General features: G+C 34.0%; 10 protein-coding genes and 1 pseudogene across 11 annotated transcripts, besides 1 other annotated feature; 4 read left to right on the top strand and 7 right to left on the bottom strand.

Annotated features, from left to right (window-relative positions):
• Nucleotides 1–14,963: part of a mobile genetic element that runs on past the window's edge.
• Nucleotides 225–1,382, top strand: TVAGG3_0451390 (annotated as a pseudogene). Its single transcript has one exon. A coding segment is annotated over exon 1 (1,158 nt).
• Nucleotides 1,495–1,914, top strand: TVAGG3_0451380 (protein of unknown function, DUF4108 family; the record flags this gene model as incomplete). Its single annotated transcript, XM_001300392.1, has 1 exon — nucleotides 1,495–1,914. The coding sequence occupies one exon, from the start codon at nucleotides 1,495–1,497 to the stop codon at nucleotides 1,912–1,914; it is 420 nt and encodes a 139-aa protein (XP_001300393.1).
• On the top strand, nucleotides 2,844–3,290 carry TVAGG3_0451370 (protein of unknown function, DUF4106 family; the record flags this gene model as incomplete). The annotated part of the gene is made up of 1 exon (XM_001300394.2): nucleotides 2,844–3,290. One exon carries the CDS (start codon nucleotides 2,844–2,846, stop codon nucleotides 3,288–3,290), a length of 447 nt encoding a protein of 148 aa, XP_001300395.2.
• TVAGG3_0451360 (KilA, N-terminal/APSES-type HTH, DNA-binding family) lies at nucleotides 3,306–4,253 on the bottom strand (the record flags this gene model as incomplete). The annotated part of the gene is made up of 1 exon (XM_001300395.1): nucleotides 3,306–4,253. One exon carries the CDS (start codon nucleotides 4,251–4,253, stop codon nucleotides 3,306–3,308), a length of 948 nt encoding a protein of 315 aa, XP_001300396.1.
• On the bottom strand, nucleotides 4,341–4,670 carry TVAGG3_0451350 (organellar and viral DNA polymerase type B; the record flags this gene model as incomplete). Its single annotated transcript, XM_001300396.2, has 1 exon — nucleotides 4,341–4,670. A coding segment is annotated over one exon (330 nt), but the record flags the coding sequence as incomplete, so codon positions are not given.
• TVAGG3_0451340 (organellar and viral DNA polymerase type B) lies at nucleotides 5,808–6,746 on the bottom strand (the record flags this gene model as incomplete). Its single annotated transcript, XM_001308605.1, has 1 exon — nucleotides 5,808–6,746. The coding sequence occupies one exon, from the start codon at nucleotides 6,744–6,746 to the stop codon at nucleotides 5,808–5,810; it is 939 nt and encodes a 312-aa protein (XP_001308606.1).
• On the bottom strand, nucleotides 8,591–8,914 carry TVAGG3_0451330 (uncharacterized protein; the record flags this gene model as incomplete). Its single annotated transcript, XM_051234637.1, has 1 exon — nucleotides 8,591–8,914. One exon carries the CDS (start codon nucleotides 8,912–8,914, stop codon nucleotides 8,591–8,593), a length of 324 nt encoding a protein of 107 aa, XP_051104367.1.
• Nucleotides 10,339–10,989, bottom strand: TVAGG3_0451320 (uncharacterized protein; the record flags this gene model as incomplete). Its single annotated transcript, XM_051234636.1, has 1 exon — nucleotides 10,339–10,989. The coding sequence occupies one exon, from the start codon at nucleotides 10,987–10,989 to the stop codon at nucleotides 10,339–10,341; it is 651 nt and encodes a 216-aa protein (XP_051104366.1).
• Nucleotides 14,964–15,673: 710 nt separating the features above from the next.
• On the top strand, nucleotides 15,674–16,261 carry TVAGG3_0451300 (uncharacterized protein; the record flags this gene model as incomplete). The annotated part of the gene is made up of 1 exon (XM_001308603.1): nucleotides 15,674–16,261. One exon carries the CDS (start codon nucleotides 15,674–15,676, stop codon nucleotides 16,259–16,261), a length of 588 nt encoding a protein of 195 aa, XP_001308604.1.
• Nucleotides 16,262–16,265: 4 nt separating this feature from the next.
• TVAGG3_0451290 (serine threonine-protein phosphatase family) lies at nucleotides 16,266–16,508 on the bottom strand (the record flags this gene model as incomplete). Its single annotated transcript, XM_001308602.1, has 1 exon — nucleotides 16,266–16,508. The coding sequence occupies one exon, from the start codon at nucleotides 16,506–16,508 to the stop codon at nucleotides 16,266–16,268; it is 243 nt and encodes an 80-aa protein (XP_001308603.1).
• Nucleotides 16,509–16,526: 18 nt separating this feature from the next.
• Nucleotides 16,527–16,754, bottom strand: TVAGG3_0451280 (uncharacterized protein; the record flags this gene model as incomplete). Its single annotated transcript, XM_001308601.2, has 1 exon — nucleotides 16,527–16,754. The coding sequence occupies one exon, from the start codon at nucleotides 16,752–16,754 to the stop codon at nucleotides 16,527–16,529; it is 228 nt and encodes a 75-aa protein (XP_001308602.2).
• Between the last annotated feature and the right edge of the window lie 1,254 nt (nucleotides 16,755–18,008).

Raw genomic sequence — 18,008 nt, 5'->3', positions numbered from 1 at the left:
AGTATAACGTTGACATTAGTTGACGCAAACTTGTTCCTGTAAAACTTTTATGTCCTATGTATTTGTCAATGACGGCAGAAAGTTTCGAATTGGAAGATGCAACTGGTGAAAGTATTGTATTACAAGAACAACTTCAACAACAAATAGCTCAAGAACAACAAATGCAAACAAATGGAACAACAAAGTCAAGAATAAAAAAATATTATTTTTTTATTTTTATAAAAATGTACAGAATAGATGTTTCAGATTTTATGACTTCCAAGCATTCAGAAATATGTGTCCATTTAGAGACTATAACAAAGCAGTCGAGAATTTGAAACGTTTAGTCATTTATGTTGACTCTGCCCCAGAATGTTATGTCATGAAAGAATGGGATGTTGTCTTTAACAAACCAAGAGCAACAATAGTGTCTGAACAAGAATGTAGACAGAAACTTAAGAAAATAAAAGTCGTACAAGTTGGCATGAAGATGTTAGATGCTTGGGATATCTTATTGTCAAAGTTAGAAGATTTTCAGTTCGAGGTATAAAGTTCTATACACCTTCTCCAAACTTCTATTCTATCTTCACTGGATATAAATATGAACAAGTAGAATGGAAAGAAAATATTATAGAAGCTTGGTTAGACCATGTCAAAGAAATTATATGCAATGGAAACGAAAAGGTTTATGAGTATATCTTATGTTGGTTTTGCAAACATCTTACAACATCCAAGTGCTAAAAATGAAACTGCTCTCATTATAATTGGAAAACAAGGAACTGGTAAGAATACTTTCTTTACAGATATTTTGTGCAAACTGTTAGAAGGTTATTCGAACCCTAATATGACAAACTTAGAAAACATCTGTGGCAAGTTTAACTCCTCAATAGAGAATATGAAACTTATAGTTTTGCAATGAACTTCAAAGTATAGATACAACAAAAGTTTGAACTCAGATGCTTTGAAGAGTCTTAAACAGATAAAGTTGGAGTTGTTGAAAGAAAGTATAAAGACCAAGAGTGTGTGAAAATGTTGCAAACTTCATTATGGTTTCAAACAATGCTGTTCCGATGAAGTTAGAAAGTTCTGACAGAAGATATGTAGTTGTCAGAACGTCAGATTCTCATATGCAAGATACAGAATATTTTGACGACTTAGCAGAAACTTTGACATCTGACTTTTACAACCACTTGTTCTCATACTTTATGACATTAGATATTTCTAAGTTCAATCCAAGACAAATTCCACATACCGAAGAGAGACAAACATTGTTAGAAGCAAACAAGAGTGTATATGAACTGTTCATAGATGAAACTGACTTTGTGTCATTAGATGAAAGGTCATTGTACGATTCGTATAAACAATATTGTCAAGAATATGGTTATATGACAGCGTCTAAATGAACATTCTTGGCAAATGTCAAAAGTCTTTTAGATGTTCAGAATGGTGTATATACAAAGAAAATTTTTTCTGAGTAAATTTTAAAAAAAAATATTTTTTTATCCGATAGAAAAGATGACAAAATTCATCTCAGTAAACAAGTACATGTCAGGACTTAAAGAAGAACTAGACCCATTCACATATTTGAATGTTTACTTCTACCATTTTGAAAAGTCTACATTTGACAAAATTTGGAACATTGCACCAGTTAAGTTTGCTGTTGTTAGAAAAAGTGGTGCAACTTTTGAAGACTTATACATTGACGGTATGTTGACAGTCAAAGAAAATTTTGACAGAAAGTTCTCAAAACTCGAAGAAGGTAAAGCATACAAACTTGTTATACCTTATGAACCAAAGAAAGCAGACGACTATGAATATTATGAGTCTAAGATAGTTGAAGTTCAAGGTAAATTGGGTAAAAAGATTTTAGAGTCTAAGCCAGTGTTTGCCCCTAAAGAGGAAGAGAACATTGACATTGACCCAGAAATGTTCTAAAAATAAAATTTTATTTTTACATGTCAAATTTCTTTTTCTCTGGAACTGGTTCAGGTTCTTTCTTCTCTTCTTCTACTTTCTTTTCTTTCTTTTCTCTCTTCTTCTTTTCTGGTGGAGTTATGTCAAATTTCTCAGAACCATATTTATGTAAAAGTTCTTTGTCCTTTAATAGCTCATCTATTCTGTTTTCTATTTCATCTTCAAGAACAGCGCATGTGTCTTCTTTGCATTCTAAGAAGTTTGTTGGACTTCATCTCTCCAAGAGGCGTCATCTCTGTCAACAAGTCTGTCATTGACAAATTTTAAGACTGCTCTGCTTAATGTTTTATGGTTCTTGTCATATTCCCAGAAACAGAACTTTAGAACAAATTCACCTTTCTTGTTTACACTATGTAAGATTTTATGGTCGACAGATGTTTTGCTGTCGAAAAGCTTGTCTCGAATATAGATAGCGAAATCGCTAGACATTTTCTAAAAGATAAAAATTTTAATTTTTCTAAAAATATGTTAGAAAAAAGTTTGCTGACATTGACAAGAAATTTGAGAATGTTTTAAATAAGAACAAGAGGAAGTTAGAAAATGCTCAGATAAAGCCTATACATGACAAGTTCTTATTTGCTCAGAATGGTATAACAGGTCTAATCGCACCACCTGGGTCGGGTAAGACTTTCACCTATCTTAAAATGGCTGCACAACAACAAGAACTAGATGAGAAGAACCCATTCTATGAGTTAGTTGTTATTTGTAGTACTTCTGGTCAATTTGACCAAACCGTCAATTCGTTCAAAGATATTATAAAGAAGTCTAAGTTAGTATGTATAAAGGATACTGAGTTGTTAGATTGGATAAAGAAGTACCAAAGAAGAGTTTTGAAGTATAATGCTATAAATGAGTATATAAATTCTAAGTTTAAAGACCCAAATGAGGAAATGCAGAGAATATTAGAGAAGAAACACTTCAGAAACAAACAGAAAGAGATAGAATACATTTCGAAGAAATTGCAATCTTACGATTGGAAGACATACCCTCATAGATGTCTTCTTATCTTAGATGACTTTGCTTCTCATCCTTTGTTAAAGAACAGAGAACAAGACATGTGTCGAATTCTTAAGAAGCTCAGACACTTTAACATCTCAGTCGTAATATGTGTACAGACAGCAAAGAGTTTAAGTAAGGATGTTAAAAGAATACTTACTGACATTATACTTTTCCCCGGATTGTCCGAAGACGATTTCATGGAACTTATGAAAGAGTCCATGGCAGGTAAGTTTGACAGACATGAACTATGGGAGAAGTACAAAGTCATACAAGACCCTCATACTTCTTTCAGAATTCATATCTACGCAAACAAAGTTCAAATTGTAAAAAGTCAATAAAAATAAAGAGTTCATCTACCCTACTTGTTTGAAGTTGTCAAAATACTCTGTTATTTTTTCTTTCAGTAGCGGTAAGTCTTCTTTGAATGTAAGTATTGTACAACCTTTCATATCATAGTGTGTTTGAGGTAACGTATCTTGAACTATTTGTTTCACATCTTCATTTGGGGTCATTGAAATCGGTAAGTTTTCGCGATAGAACCAATTTCTGTCAGATTTGTAAATCTTAGCAAGGTCGTAAAAGCTTTTGTTGTTTCTTCTGACTAAATGCAACATAACCATATCTTTATCTTCTTCATTTTCCATCTCTTCAGTATAAATCATATACTTATAGTTCTTTTCCTTTCCTTTTGGTACCGAACGTGGTATTCTTTTCTGAATGCTTTTGTCTTTTGCTTCAAGCTTGTTCTCTAGCTCTTCACGTTCTTGTCTATGAATTTCGTCAAGAAGTCTGTAAATATTCCAAGCATAACGAGGCGAAGCCCACATTGCAACAGCATTTACAAGAAGTCTATGTACATAATATCCTCTCAAACCGTTTGGCAATTTTTCACGATTTTCATAGAGTTTTGGCGACTGGGGTTTTTTACTTACTCGCTGTTCTTCACTGTTTTCATAGAGTTTTGGCGACTGGGGTTTTTTACTTACTCGCTGTTCTTCACTGTTTTCATAGAGTTTTGGCAACTGCGGTTTTTTACTTACTCGAGTTTTTGCGACTACGAAAAAATCCGTAGTCGAATTTTCAGCTTCATTTAATAGTTCAATAGTGCTTTGGTTCCTAAACCAGTCTTGTGGTTTCTTAGTATCTGGAGCAAAACATGCTGTCAAAATACTTTGCATTTGGTACATATCGTCTTTGACCGAACGAATGAGACGGAGTTGTTTGTTAAACTGTATGTACTCGTATTCTTCATTTATAGCTTCATGAACGATAGCAGTTGTTGTGTTCTCTGTTGTTGACATATCTGTCTTTACATACAAAATAAAAAAATATTTTATAAAAAATTAGCGTTATTTTCTGACTTTCACAAAAGACCAAAAATAAACGCTTTACATGTATTTTTCAGCAACTTCGTCAAATAATTTTATAGCTTTATCTATCTTATCTACTTCAAACGTTTCTTTACCTTTTATGGGAGCACCATACATTTTCTCAAACTTTTCAAGTAGTTCTGTTTCTGCAGCTCTCATATCATTAACAAACACAACCTTGACTCTATTGACTGTACTGTCATATCTTTGAGTTATATTATATGTTCTTCCTATCTTATATCTCTTTGTATTGAAGTCCTTCGGTTTCTGAACGATGTAAAGTAAGCCTTCACTGCAACGTTCCGTATCGAATGAACCATATGTTATGAAGTTATATCCAACAACTGGGTCTAACCATAACAAAACTATTGGTATAAACTTTTGTCGATGAGATATGCTGCAGTTCCATAGAATCTTACCGATATCATAAGCTCAGGATTTCTTGTCAAAATTTTCTGAGTAGAAGCAATTCTAACCCAGTCCTTTGTTTTCTTTCCAGATGGAAATATAATGTCTGACAAAGAATATTTGTTGTATTTCTTTGAGTATCTTACGTTTAAATCACCTATTCTAACCAATTTGGTGTCATTGTCTATCTTTCTAACTGTTTCAAACTCAATGTTTGACATATATGTCTTTACATACAAAATAAAAAAATAAATAAAAATAAAACTAACTTTATTTTTTCTATCTTAAGGAAATTCATGAATTTCATAGAGTTTTGGCGACTAAGTTTTTTTACTTACTCGCTGTTCTTCTCTCGGTTTTCCGAGGGAAGCAATCTTATGCCATTTTTTGACGAAGTGAAGATTTACACTTCGTCAAAAAAATCCCTGAAATCAAGAATTTTGTTGCTGAATTCAGCAAAAATAATGTTTAGGTGAAGTGGTGAGATCTCACCTGTTTTCTCACCTGTTTTCTCACCTCATGAATTTTCATGATTTCATCGTACATGTTTTGTCAAGACTTCTTCGTACATGTTTTGTCAAGACTTCTTCGTAAATGTTTTGTCAAGACTTCTTCATCGTAATGAGCATAAATCAGACAAAAATATATTTTAGGTGAAGTGGTGAGATCTCACCTGTTTTCTCACCTGTTTTCTCACCTCATGAATTTTCATGATTTCATCGTACATGTTTTGTCAAGACTTCTTCGTAATGAGCGTAAATCAGACAAAAATATATTTTAGGTGAAGTGGTGAGATCTCACCCGTTTTTTCACCTGTTTTCTCACCTCATGAATTTTCATGATTTCTTCGTAAATGTTTTGTCAAACATGAACGTATATGTTTTCTCACCTCATGAATTTTCATGATTTCATCGTAAATGTTTTGTCAAAACTTCTTCGTACATGTTTTGTCAAGACTTCTTCGTAAATGTTTTGTCAAAACTTCTTCGTAATGAGCGTAAATCAGACAAAAATATATTTTAGGGTAGAAGGTTAGATCTAACCTCATTTCTCACCTGTTTTCTCACCCCAGTTTTTTCACAAGCGTTTTACATGAATTGTACGATGTATATTTGAAATTCTAAACAATTTCGTAGCTTCTATTTCTTCTGTCAGTATGTCAAAAGTTTTAACGATACCGAAAGTTTCTTTATACTTCTTCTTGACGTCAGATAGAAGGAAATCTTCTGCTGTTGGATAGTTTTTGTTCAGAAATTCTAACATGTCCATTTTATTTTCTACCGGCTTCTCTGCTTCTTTCTTTAAGTCTGCATAGTCGTTTCGCATACGTTCTATCTCTTTGACGGAGTAGTTATATTTCCTAATTGCTGCTTTACATTTAGAACATTGCGGGTTCATTTTTGCGTTATATTCTGAAACCTTACCTGCTAAAACAACTAAGGCGTCAATGGTTTTCTTTAACTCAAAAGCTGCTGGTTTTATCTGTTTGTTCCATACTTTGCCTCTTCTATCTTTATCTCTTATTTCCCAAACACATTCAGCAACTAACGAAACAAAGTTGTCGTATGTCTTAAATTCTTCAGATTTATATATGTCAGAAACATTCTTATATACCATATCGCAATCTTTGTCCATAACCTTATGGTTGCAATGAAAACCAAGGAATTCATAATTTACCTTACGTATGAACTTCTTTATTTCTACTGAGTCAGTTGGTTTCACTTCAATTTCGTCGAATTCAGGAATAGTGAGTTTTTGTTGCTGAATTTCAGGTAGTTTAGGCAAATGGTCAATAATGTCCTGCATTTCATAAAGATATTCTTCATTTTCTTCATCTTTCGCACTACAGTCTAAATTACTTGTTAAAAGTTCTTGCTTTATCTTCTGGATTTTTGTTTCGAAAGTATATGAAGAAGGAATGAAGCTTTTCATTTCTACTAACATAGATGTTGGATTCATGACTAACGAGTTTGGTGCTGTTGTTTGAATTGTTGTTGTGCCGATTGTTGAAATCATATCTTTTATACAAAATAAAAAAAATAAATAAAATAAAACTAACTTTATTTTTTATTTCGGGGAAATTCATGAAAATTCAAGAGGGTAGAAATGAGGGTAGAAAACAGGTTAGATCTAACCTTCTACCCTAAACATTCTCGTCAAATACAAAAAAATGAAAAAAATGACACTTTTCATTATATAACTGTTATTTTTTGACGAAGTGAAGAGTAACACTTCGTCAAAAAAATCCCTGAAATCATATCTTTACATACAAAAAAATACAAAAAAATGAAAAAAAATAAAACTAACTTTATTTTTTATTTCGGGAAAATTCATGAAAATTCATGAGGTGAGAAAAGAGGTGAGAAAACAGGTGAGATCTCACCTTCTACCCTAAACATTATTTTTTGGTCATTTACGCTCATTACGATGAAATCATGACAAAACATTTACGAAGAAGTCATGACAAAACATGTACGAAGAAGTCTTGACAAAGCATGTACGTTCATGTTTGACAAAACATAAACGAAGAAGTTTTGACAAAACATTTACGATGAAATCATGAAAATTCATGAGGTGAGAAAACAGGTGAGAAAACAGGTGAGATCTCACCACTTCACCTAAAATATATTTTTGTCTGATTTACGCTCATTACGATGAAATCATGACAAAACATGTACGAAGAAGTCTTGACAAAACATGTACGTTCATGTTTGACAAAACATGTACGTTCATGTTTGACAAAACATAAACGAAGAAGTTTTGACAAAACATATACGAAGAAGTCTTGACAAAGCATGTACGATGAAATCATGAAAATTCATGAGGTGAGAAAACAGGTGAGAAAACAGGTGAGATCTCACCACTTCACCTAAAATATATTTTTGTCTGATTTACGCTCATTACGAAGAAGTCTTGACAAAACATTTACGAAGAAGTTTTGACAAAACATGTACGTTCATGTTTGACAAAACATATACGTTCATGTTTGACAAAGCATGTACGAAAAAGTCTTGACAAAGCATGTACGAAGAAGTTTTGACAAAACATTTACGAAGAAGTTTTGACAAAACATTTACGATGAAATCATGAAAATTCATGAGGTGAGAAAACAGGTGAGAAAACAGGTTAGATCTAACCTTCTACCCTAAACATTCTCGTCAAATACAAAAAAATGAAAAAAATGACACTTTTTCATTAGATAACTGTTATTTTTTGACGAAGTGAACATTAACACTTCGTCAAAAAAATCCCTGAAATCATATCTTTTATACAAAAAAATACAAAATAAAACTAATTTTATTTTTTCTATCTTAAGGAAATTCATGAAAATTCATGAGGTGAGAAAACAGGTGAGAAAACAGGTGAGAAAACAGGTGAGATCTAACCTTCTACCCTAAACATTATTTTTGGTGTAAATTTCCTAAACTGACTGACTGACTGACTGACTGACGGCACAAAGTGGCATAACGAAAACATTAATATATAAAATTCATGAAAATTCAAGAGGTTAGAAATGAGGTTAGAAAACGTGTTAGATCTCACCACTTCACCTAAAATATATTTTTACTGAATTTAGCAACAAAATGAACGAGGTCAGGATGTATGTTGCTGAATTCATTCATAACACCCTTTGTAAGCTCATAAAATGCTTGTTTTGAGGTCGAGCCACATTTGGCTCCACCGTATTCTTTCAACCAAAACTCAAGAATTTCCTGCATGAATTTTGTATAAAAAGCAACCGCCGGAATTCAGACTGTTGCTATATTCTTCACAAAACATTTACGTTTAGTTTACGAAGAAGTCATGACAAATTCAAGAGGTGAGAAAAGAGGTGAGAAAACGGGTGAGATCTCACCTCTTCACCTAAACATTATTTTTTGGTCCGGGAACAACTTTCTCTCAATTGGAGCTGTAGCATACTCTTTGCGTAAGCGGTTCAGACCTTCTTCGAACTCTTGGTCTCTCTTCGATTTGGATTGAGATTGGAATTGCTGGAACAACCAAGGGTTGGGGCAGTAAGGCATAGGCTGAGGAGGGTAGTTCGGGAAGCCTTGTGGTGGGTAGTAACCTTGAGGTGGAAATTGGTAGTAATTCAGAGGTACTTGCTGGAACTGAGGTGCAGGGGCTGGTGCTTTAGGTTCCTCTGGTTTGGGAAGGCGTTCAGGAAGAGGGACGTCGGACATTCGTTTGTGTCCTGTCGGAAGGAAGAACTTTTCCAGTTGTCGGGAAAATTTTTTCCTGTCGGATGGAAAATTTTTTCCTGTTGGAAGGAAAATTTTTTCCTGTTGGAAGGAAAAACTTTTTCTGAAGTTCGACCAAAAAGTTCTCAATTTTCGAAAATTTGAATGGTTTACGGACGGACAACTGGAAGAGTTCTTCCTGTCGGAAGGAAAATTTTTTCCAGTTGTCGGGAAAATTTTTTCCTGTTGTCGGGAAAATTTTTTCCTGTCGGATGGAAGGACTCGGAATGCCAGAAGGATTTGACGAGGCAGTTTACCTAATTTAAATTAACGAAAACATTAATATATAAAATTCATGAAAATTCATGAAAATTCATGAGGGTAGAAATGAGGGTAGAAATGAGGTTAGATCTAACCATCTACCCTAAACATTATTTTTTGGTCCGGGAACAACTTTCTCTCAATTGGAGCTGTAGCATACTCTTTGCGTAAGCGGTTCAGACCTTCTTCGAACTCTTGGTCTCTCTTCGATTTGGATTGAGATTGGAATTGCTGGAACAACCAAGGGTTGGTGGGACGTGGGACATTCGTTTGTGGCTTAACCGTCAGACCACCAACGATAAAAATCTCTGCTACTAGCAGTACTTTTACTGACAGTAGCAGTACTTTTTCTGACAGTAGCAGTACTTTTACTGACAGTAGCAGTACTTTTTCTGACAGTAGCAGTACTTTATCGTCGAAAACCCTCTCAAATTTTCCTTTTTACTGACAGTAGCAGTACTTTTACTGACAGTAGCAGTACTTTTACTGACAGTAGCAGTACTTTTACTGACAGTAGCAGTACTTTTACTGACAGTAGCAGTACTTTTACTGACAGTAGCAGTACTTTTTCTGACAGTAGCAGTACTTTTACTGACAGTAGCAATGGTCGAGGTCGAACCTACCGACGAGGCAGTTTACCTAATTTAAATTAACGACTGCGTAAAAGACTACTTGCGCAAGGTCATGAAGCCCAAGGTCAAGTTCACCACTATTTCTGGAAGGGCTGCCTTGAATCTCGAGATTTCGACTGGAATTCCAATTGACGTACCAGACGGGACAGCCTACGACGACATAAAGCAAGCAAAGAAGGAAGCCATTATAAAGTTCTTTGCCAAGCGTCCTTGGATACAACTTCCAAACAGAGAGAGTCCAATTCCACGAATTATACAAATTCTCAAGGGTCTCCTTCACTACTCTGGTCAACCATTCTACATAACCTGTGAAGGCGACATCCAACCAGTTCAGTAAACATCTCATTTTAACTCACTTTTTTTATGTTTTTTGTGAAAGTGTCAAAAATAAATTGTTTTCATGAGTTTTCTACGATGTTAGAAAAGTGGTTAGAAAACGTGTTAGATCTAACATGCTAACATAAACATTATTTTTCAATACTTTTTCAGCACTTTTCCGTAGTTATATATGAAAGACAATTCGAGATAAAAGTCATAGTACAATGGAATAATATGTTGCACACCATTTGTTGTGAACCAAACTTGAAAGTCAGAGAAACTGTTACTAGGTGGTTCGTAGAATTTAGAAGCAAAGTCATAAAAGTCCTTACCAATACATAGAAAACTATTGTTGCTTGAACTGAAACTTGCATGACACATAACATTTTGAGGGTCAAACACGTTTCTATAAACTGTCAAATCTGCTGGTGGAAGTATAAATTGAAATGGACCATCTGGTGGTAATGGTTCGTTCTGGTTTAGTAACCGAAGAAATTGTGCCCAAGAACGTTTGTCTACTTTCCAATATAAAAACTCTGTATCTCTTGGAGGGTTAATTTCAATCTTTTGAAATGAAACGGTGGAGTTCATCTTGTCATATTCTAGTTTCAGATAGTATGTTCCATTTAGTAAAGAGTCGTATTTTTCTTGAAATTCCCAATAATATTTGTTCATTTGAGTTTGAAAGTCATTTAGAGTTTTCTCAAGACTTTCGTCTGAACGAACTGTAAAGATTCTCATTTCGTCAAATTTGTCTATTAGACCATCAGAACCTTTATACTGCCCATGAAAATATACTGCGAACATAAATGGTTAGTTCTATTTGAAAACAAAACTCTTCTAAATGCTATTGCCTTTGCATCTGAAGGACTTTGAAGCCAACGAATTGGATAGTCAAACCTGTATGCTCGGATGAAATTTCTTCATCTGAAATAGTCCTACCAGCATTTTGTAAAGATATAGTCTAACGGTTTTGTATCTGCTACTTTTGTTCTTTGTTTTTCAACCTGAAGCATTTAATATATGTAAAAATATATTGTTTTAAAAATGGTATGCCATTTCATATTTCTCATCTAACAAACAAGTTTCCCAACGGTCTTCTCCAACAAACTCAGCGTACATTTCAAATAAAATAAAAAAATGTCACTTTTTTAAAAATAAATTTTTTATTTCATGCAATGTTTAACACATCGAAAGGCATGTTCATAAGACGTTCTTCTTCTAACCTCTCTAGTCTGTTTGGATAATTGGCACGTGCTGTTTCCAAATCCATTTCGTAGCGAAGACCAGACAATTTGTCATAGACTTTTTATGGGTCTTCCCTTCCTATATTTAAACTTCTTCGAAACTCTCCAACCATATCTTTGTAACTCTGCTTTTATTCTAGCAGACTTTCTATCCATTCTATATGGGGGCATTTTTATAAAAAAAAAAAATATTTTTTTTCTTTACTTTACATAACCACCTGCTGCCATAAGTCTTTGACGCCAACCCATACCAGCTTAATGAAGGTTGACTTGGTGTTAGTTTGGAAACTAAACTTTGGTTTTGGTTTATCTTCAGTTTTTGGTTTTTCTTCTTCTATCGGTTTTTCGTCACTTTTCGGTTCCTCTGACTTTACTTCACTTGCAGGAACAGTTGTGTCGTCAACATCTTCATAAAATATCATATGCCATTTGTTTTTGTTTTCCTTTCAACTTTTTGTGTTTGTTGTAAAGTTTAGAATATTTCGACTCTAAGTCAATGAGATGTTTCTATAATGAACTGTTGGTCAGTGAAGTAAACTTTTCCATCTGTTGTCTCGAAAGCTCCTTCAGACTTCAATATTTTATTTGTGAGAGTCTGTTTCTTTTTTGAGATACTAGCCGTTTCCATTTTTATGAAAAGTGACTTTGTAGTTAGGGTTTGTATTTCCAGACCTGGCACTTTCTATTATTGAATTTTTCTCTTCATCTGTAAGTTTCTTTGACGGGTTTTGACAATGGTTCTGAACTTTTTGTTTGTGGTGTCAAATCTACCGTTTCAACTTCTTCGGTCATTTCATCTCAGTAAAAAATTTTAGTTTGGTTTGTTTTCAACTGGTTGTTTAGGTTTTTTAAGTCGGTCTAAAACTTCCTGAGGTATAGGAAGACTTGACAAACACGTGGTGTAACTGCTGGAAGCCGACAAATCCATCTTGAAACCCATTTTGTTCTCAATGCTGTATTGTTCATTTCATCTCAGTAAAAAACTTTACATTCCCCACGTTGAGGCGGTTGAGGTTGGTTATTGTTTACCCACTGTTGTGCATGGTTATATCCTCTGTTAAAGAATCTTTCACCTTGGTCCATATAGTGTCCTGCTTGGTTATAGTAGTCATTTGCTTTGTTATAATAGTTTCCTGCTTGTCTTCCTACATTGTCCATCCATCCTTGAACTTTTCCTCTGTTTCAGGATTTGGAATAAGATTTGTTGCATCTCGTGCTACATCCCAACCTTTCTGTACAGTTTGTATAATAGGTTGTGCTTTCTCTTTAAGTATACCTAATGTACTCAAAATCTTCCTTCCAATTCCAAATGCACCTCTAGCTATTGTTCCCACTGCGGGCAAAAATCTAGATGCGACTCCTGCTAATGCGCCAAATAAACCCATTTCTTATGGGTTAAAAAATGACGAATCCAAACAAGGACCCCTATGTTTCTAAAGCGACAAAGAAAGCACTCATGATAAAAATCTTTAGTTCAACACCAAATGCTTGGTTTATGGATATCTTGGAAAACATTCCGAGAGTTAGAACAGATGGACCACCATACTGGTTAATATTTGTTGGTCAAAACACAAGATACTGTGAAGCCATACCATTACAGTCCAAAAATATTTTAGATGTGAAAACCGCTTTGACAATATTCGTTGACAAATACCATCCAACAAAACTGACATCTGACTGTGAAAGTTCTTTCAAATCAGATGATATTAAAAACTATCTGCGTTCAAAAAATGTAAACCAATATTTCATTGTCGACCAAAACCATTCTGCTCTTGGTGTCATTGACGGATGTATAAAAATGTTAAGAGACTTAAACCAACCACAAGGTGGTGAAGCAAATGAAATGTCATATGACGACAAATATAGACACTTCTCCATGGCAAAGATGAGACAAGTTTTAAATATTTACAATAACCGTAAACAAAAAGGTTTGGGAAACCACTCCCCCGAAGAAATGAAAAACAACCCTGACTTAGAGAAAGACTATATATTTAATAATTTAGTCAAAAGAGACAAACAAGAAAGAATGCCGGGCTTCAAACTTCAGAAAGGTGACAAAGTAAAAATAGAAATACCTAAACGCGACCCATATGAAAATACTATTGACTATGACAACAATGGGAACCCGATAGGTACTCACATTCGTGTTCGTAAAAATAGAAGAAAGTATACAAGAGAATATTATGAAGTTTTAGGCAAACATGGCAAAATGTACACACTGCAAGCAGAAGATAAAACTACTATTGTCAGACCTCGTTTCAAACTTGTCAAAGTTCAAGGTGGTATACTTTCAAAGACAGTTCCTAACAAATATAAGACAACTCCTGACGAATATGCTAAAGAAGTTGAAAATGACGACTAAGCAATTCTATACCATGCGTAAACTGTCATGTAAGGTGGCATGTATTCTTTACTTTGTCCCGTTGTTTGTGTATATCCTGAAACGAAATGTGTATGGTTTCCTTCTCCCTGTGTATCGTCCCAGTAACAATTTATGGCAAACTTAACGTCGTCTTTAACATCATATCCTTTACCTTTTGTCATTGCTGACCAATCCCAATATCTATGCTTATGCCAACCTGCTTGAGATGTACTTAAATCTATGTAGTGACTGTGCGCAGGTAAATTTTCACCTGAAATCGTTTTACTTCCACCTGTTTCCTTTGAAGAGTTTGCACAATACAAAAACCTGTCGACTATTTGTTCCCATGCACCAACACCAAACATTACTTGAGGACCTCTTGCTTCCATAGATGTATAAATAGAACCTACTGGGTTCATTAAATCAAACATATGAGATATTATAGGATTGTCTCTTTTGAACTTAAAATATAGTGCAACTATTTCAGGTTTCTTCTGGTTTGTGTCAGAATATTTTTTATAATATAATCTTATGTTTTCAGGGTAGGTAAAATCTTGACTATAATATTTATTTCTGTCATCTGTATAATAATATACTATTCTCGTTTTTTCTATTGCATTATATCTTTTATATCTATAATAATCTAAATATAATGTTAGCTTTTGTTCATCTACATGTGGTGTTCTGTCGTCATCTCCATAGTCATAATAATATGGTGCTGGAGCTGGGTCAGGCAATGTCATATCTGCCATTTCATAAACTCGGAAATATTTCTTTTGTTCGTCTCCATATAAGTTTAAGTAGCAGTTGTTGTCTAATGGAACTTTAACTTGTGTGCCATTATTCTTTTTATAACTTACATACATTTCATTGTTATTTTTCGGAATGAGTTTCCACCGTATACCATTTTTTAAGGAGTGTACAAACTGCCATCTAAAATATTTATTTTCTTCATTGACAGAAAAGTCACCAACAATAGTTTCAATATTTTTTGTTGTTCCTATCAAACTTTGGTATATTTCATTGACATATGTTTTATCTGCTTTCTTTTCAAGGCTAACGTTTAAGTCTGTTATTTCAGAAGATGTATGTGTATGTCCAACGGCACTTTTACTGTTTAAGGTTTCTTGTAAGTTTGTAATATCAGATATAGAATGTATATGAGTCTTTTTAGAATATTCGTTTTCAGCTCTTGTCACTTCACTTGACATTTTATTGTCAACATATGTTTTGTCTGCTAGTTCAGGATGAGTATGTTCTTTTGTTGCATAAGCATTGTTAGCTCTTTCTGCTTCTTTTGCTATTGCATCGTCTACATATTCTTTGTCAGCTTTGTTGTCAACATCTGCCTTCAAAAGAAGTTCATTTATAGGTTTCTCGTTTAAAGTTCCTTTTGTTGGATTTATACAGACAGTATTGTTCTTATTGTCTTGAAATAGAAACTCATCTGTCATTGGGTTTAATGTCAGTTTTAAGTTTCCTTCTTTCAATGACTCAGATATCTTAGAATAGTTTGAAAAGTTTGTTGTGTTCTTATTTAGAGCTTGCATAATGAGTTGTCGGTTGTGTTGTATTTCTCTTATGGAAGCAATATCTTTCGACATTTTATTCTAGATAAAATATGCTTTCAATAGAAAAAGAAAATTCAAGAGTTGCTACAACTAAACCATTAGATGAACTTTTTACTAATGTCGGTCAAAAGTTTGAGACAGAGACCGTAAAGCATGAAGGCTATCGTTTTGACTACCCATTAAGATAGTTAAGAGACCCATCTGTCACAAAAGCTATTGGCTTTCGTAGAATGAAGTTCATTTCAGAAGCCATACATGGTTTCCCATTTACGGTCGGTTTTGAAGTTCGATACTATAACAAAGAAAAACGTATGTATGAGAAATTTGAACAGGGAAAACTTTTACAAGTTAGTTTGCTTGTAAACTTAGAAACAACTCTTCAAGCTTTTCAAGAAAAAATAAACGATATCTATATCGAATATGCAAACCAGTATAACATTGACGAAGGAGAATACCATCTCGATATTATTTATGACAGGAAAAATGCAACTGTTAAAATCAATAAAATAGAAGACCTTGGAGAAAACGTTTATATTTCTACAAAATATAACAACTTGGCATGGTATAGATTTATGAGGATGTTAAATCAGCCTGCAGCATATCCAGTACACCCAGACTTTTATGAAGTCGAAAACCCTAATGGAACATATGAAAATGTTTTCGATCCAGCTGCTATTATTGTTCATGCTTCATTTTCTGGCGCCCAAAACTCTTTCTTATGCTTGGCAAATGACTTTTACGAAAAACCTACAAAGCTATATGAACCACCGAGTGGAAGTATTTCAGACTTTCAAGTATGGTTTACTACAGATGGAAGAAAAAGAATAATTCCATTATACCATGCGTTTTACTTAGAACTTAGTTTCATATACAACTACTATCGAACGGTAAAAATATAATTTTTTAATACGGTTGAGGTGTTGGATTTGGTTGCCAACTAGACTGTGGTGCAGGTTCAGGCTGTTGTATAACAGGAGCTTGTTCTTCTGGTTCAGGGTCTTTAGGTATAATACCAACGAACTGACCTACTCTTTTACCAATATTTTTGACACCGTTCCAAATTCCTTTTCCGACAGATTTTATTCCATTCCATATACCTCTTCCAACTCTTCTGAAGAAGTTTCCAATACTACTGAAGAAACCCATTTTACTATATGTAAAAATCTAATGTCCGCCTAGTCTCTTACGTTTCCTGTTGAGTTCCATAGCATTCTTTAACTGGAGCTCATACATTCTGTTTCTCCTCTGGTAGAAAACATATTCTGGGTCAACTCCTGTGTTCGCGTCATCTGCATAAAGTTGTTTATATCCCACTTCAGGGTTTGTATAAAACTCTTTCCATCTCATATTTGCATACCATGGTGGCAAACCTAACGCAGCGTCATTTGACATGGCAGTTTGCATTTGTACATCTGTTGGCACTTGACCATAGTTTGCCATTGCAGTTTGTATTCTAACTTCATTTGGAATATTCTCTGGGTTTGGTTGTCCAGGTTGCTGTGCATTCGCTAAGTTCTGTGCGTCCATTTAATATTAGATAAAAATATCTCTTACGAGTACATATACTGAACATTTGCAGGCATTGGTTCATCTTCATATTCTCTGTACTTTTCTGCCACGTCAAATAAATAAATGACACAATGGAAAAAACCTAAAACAAGTAGTCCTATTTCAAACCACATTTACTTACTAATAAAATTTCTTTATTGTGACACTTTCTCCGGTTTATAGGACCTCTCTCATATTCTATCTTGTCATATCTAAACTCATAGTCATGTATGTCCTCTAACCATCTCATAACGGTTTCCAAACCACTTTTATCGGATGTAAAGTAAAAGCATGGATGGTTATGTATAACGTCTAAAGTTTCTAAAGAGTCTCTCAAAGTCCAGTCTACTTGGTATTGAAAATCCCATGTGTTATAGAACGGCGGGTCCACTATAAAGAAAACATTTTCCTTGTCTTTATATTTTTCATACAACTCTGTCCAATGACATCTCACAAACTCTATACCCTCAATATATTTTTCTATGTCCTCTTTGAAAACATTTGTATAGTTAAGATATAAAACTTTTGACATAAGTGTTTCAATGTCATGAACTCTTATAGCACCACTATATAATAGTCTAGCAGATATACTATCCCAGTCTATATATTCTGCTTTTTTCAAAACCTCTCTCACAATATTTTTCTTATCTAATGGTATACGTTCCATCTTACCTATAGGTATCTTTTCTTTTAACTCTTTCAATATATTGTTTGTGTCTGGAATATGTTTGAGACGGTTCATATAGTTGTCGAAGTCATTGCATATAATCTTTGAGTCAGGAAATACGGTATGACATAAATGGGATATATAGAAACTTCCACCGAACAAATCTACAAATGTTAGACCATTCGGTAGTTTCTTAAGTTCTCTCAATATAATATCTTTACATCTACTCTTATTTCCAAAGAACGGTAACGGAGGTTTTGTAAAATTCATTTATATATAATAATAAAAATGTTTTTACCTGAAAAGTGACAGAAAAGTGACAAAACATGAAAACATATATAATTTGTGAAAAGCGACACAAAAAGTGTCACCGGCTGGTCGGCTGGGGTTCGGTCCTCCTCTTGGGTCTTGGGAAAAATTTCTTATGGGCT

Source organism: Trichomonas vaginalis, chromosome V (genome assembly GCF_026262505.1).
Source record: "Trichomonas vaginalis G3 chromosome V, whole genome shotgun sequence".
NCBI classification, from domain to species: domain Eukaryota; phylum Parabasalia; order Trichomonadida; family Trichomonadidae; genus Trichomonas; species Trichomonas vaginalis.
Note: the sequence above shows the minus strand (reverse complement) of the source record. Positions and strands in the feature narration are given on the sequence as shown.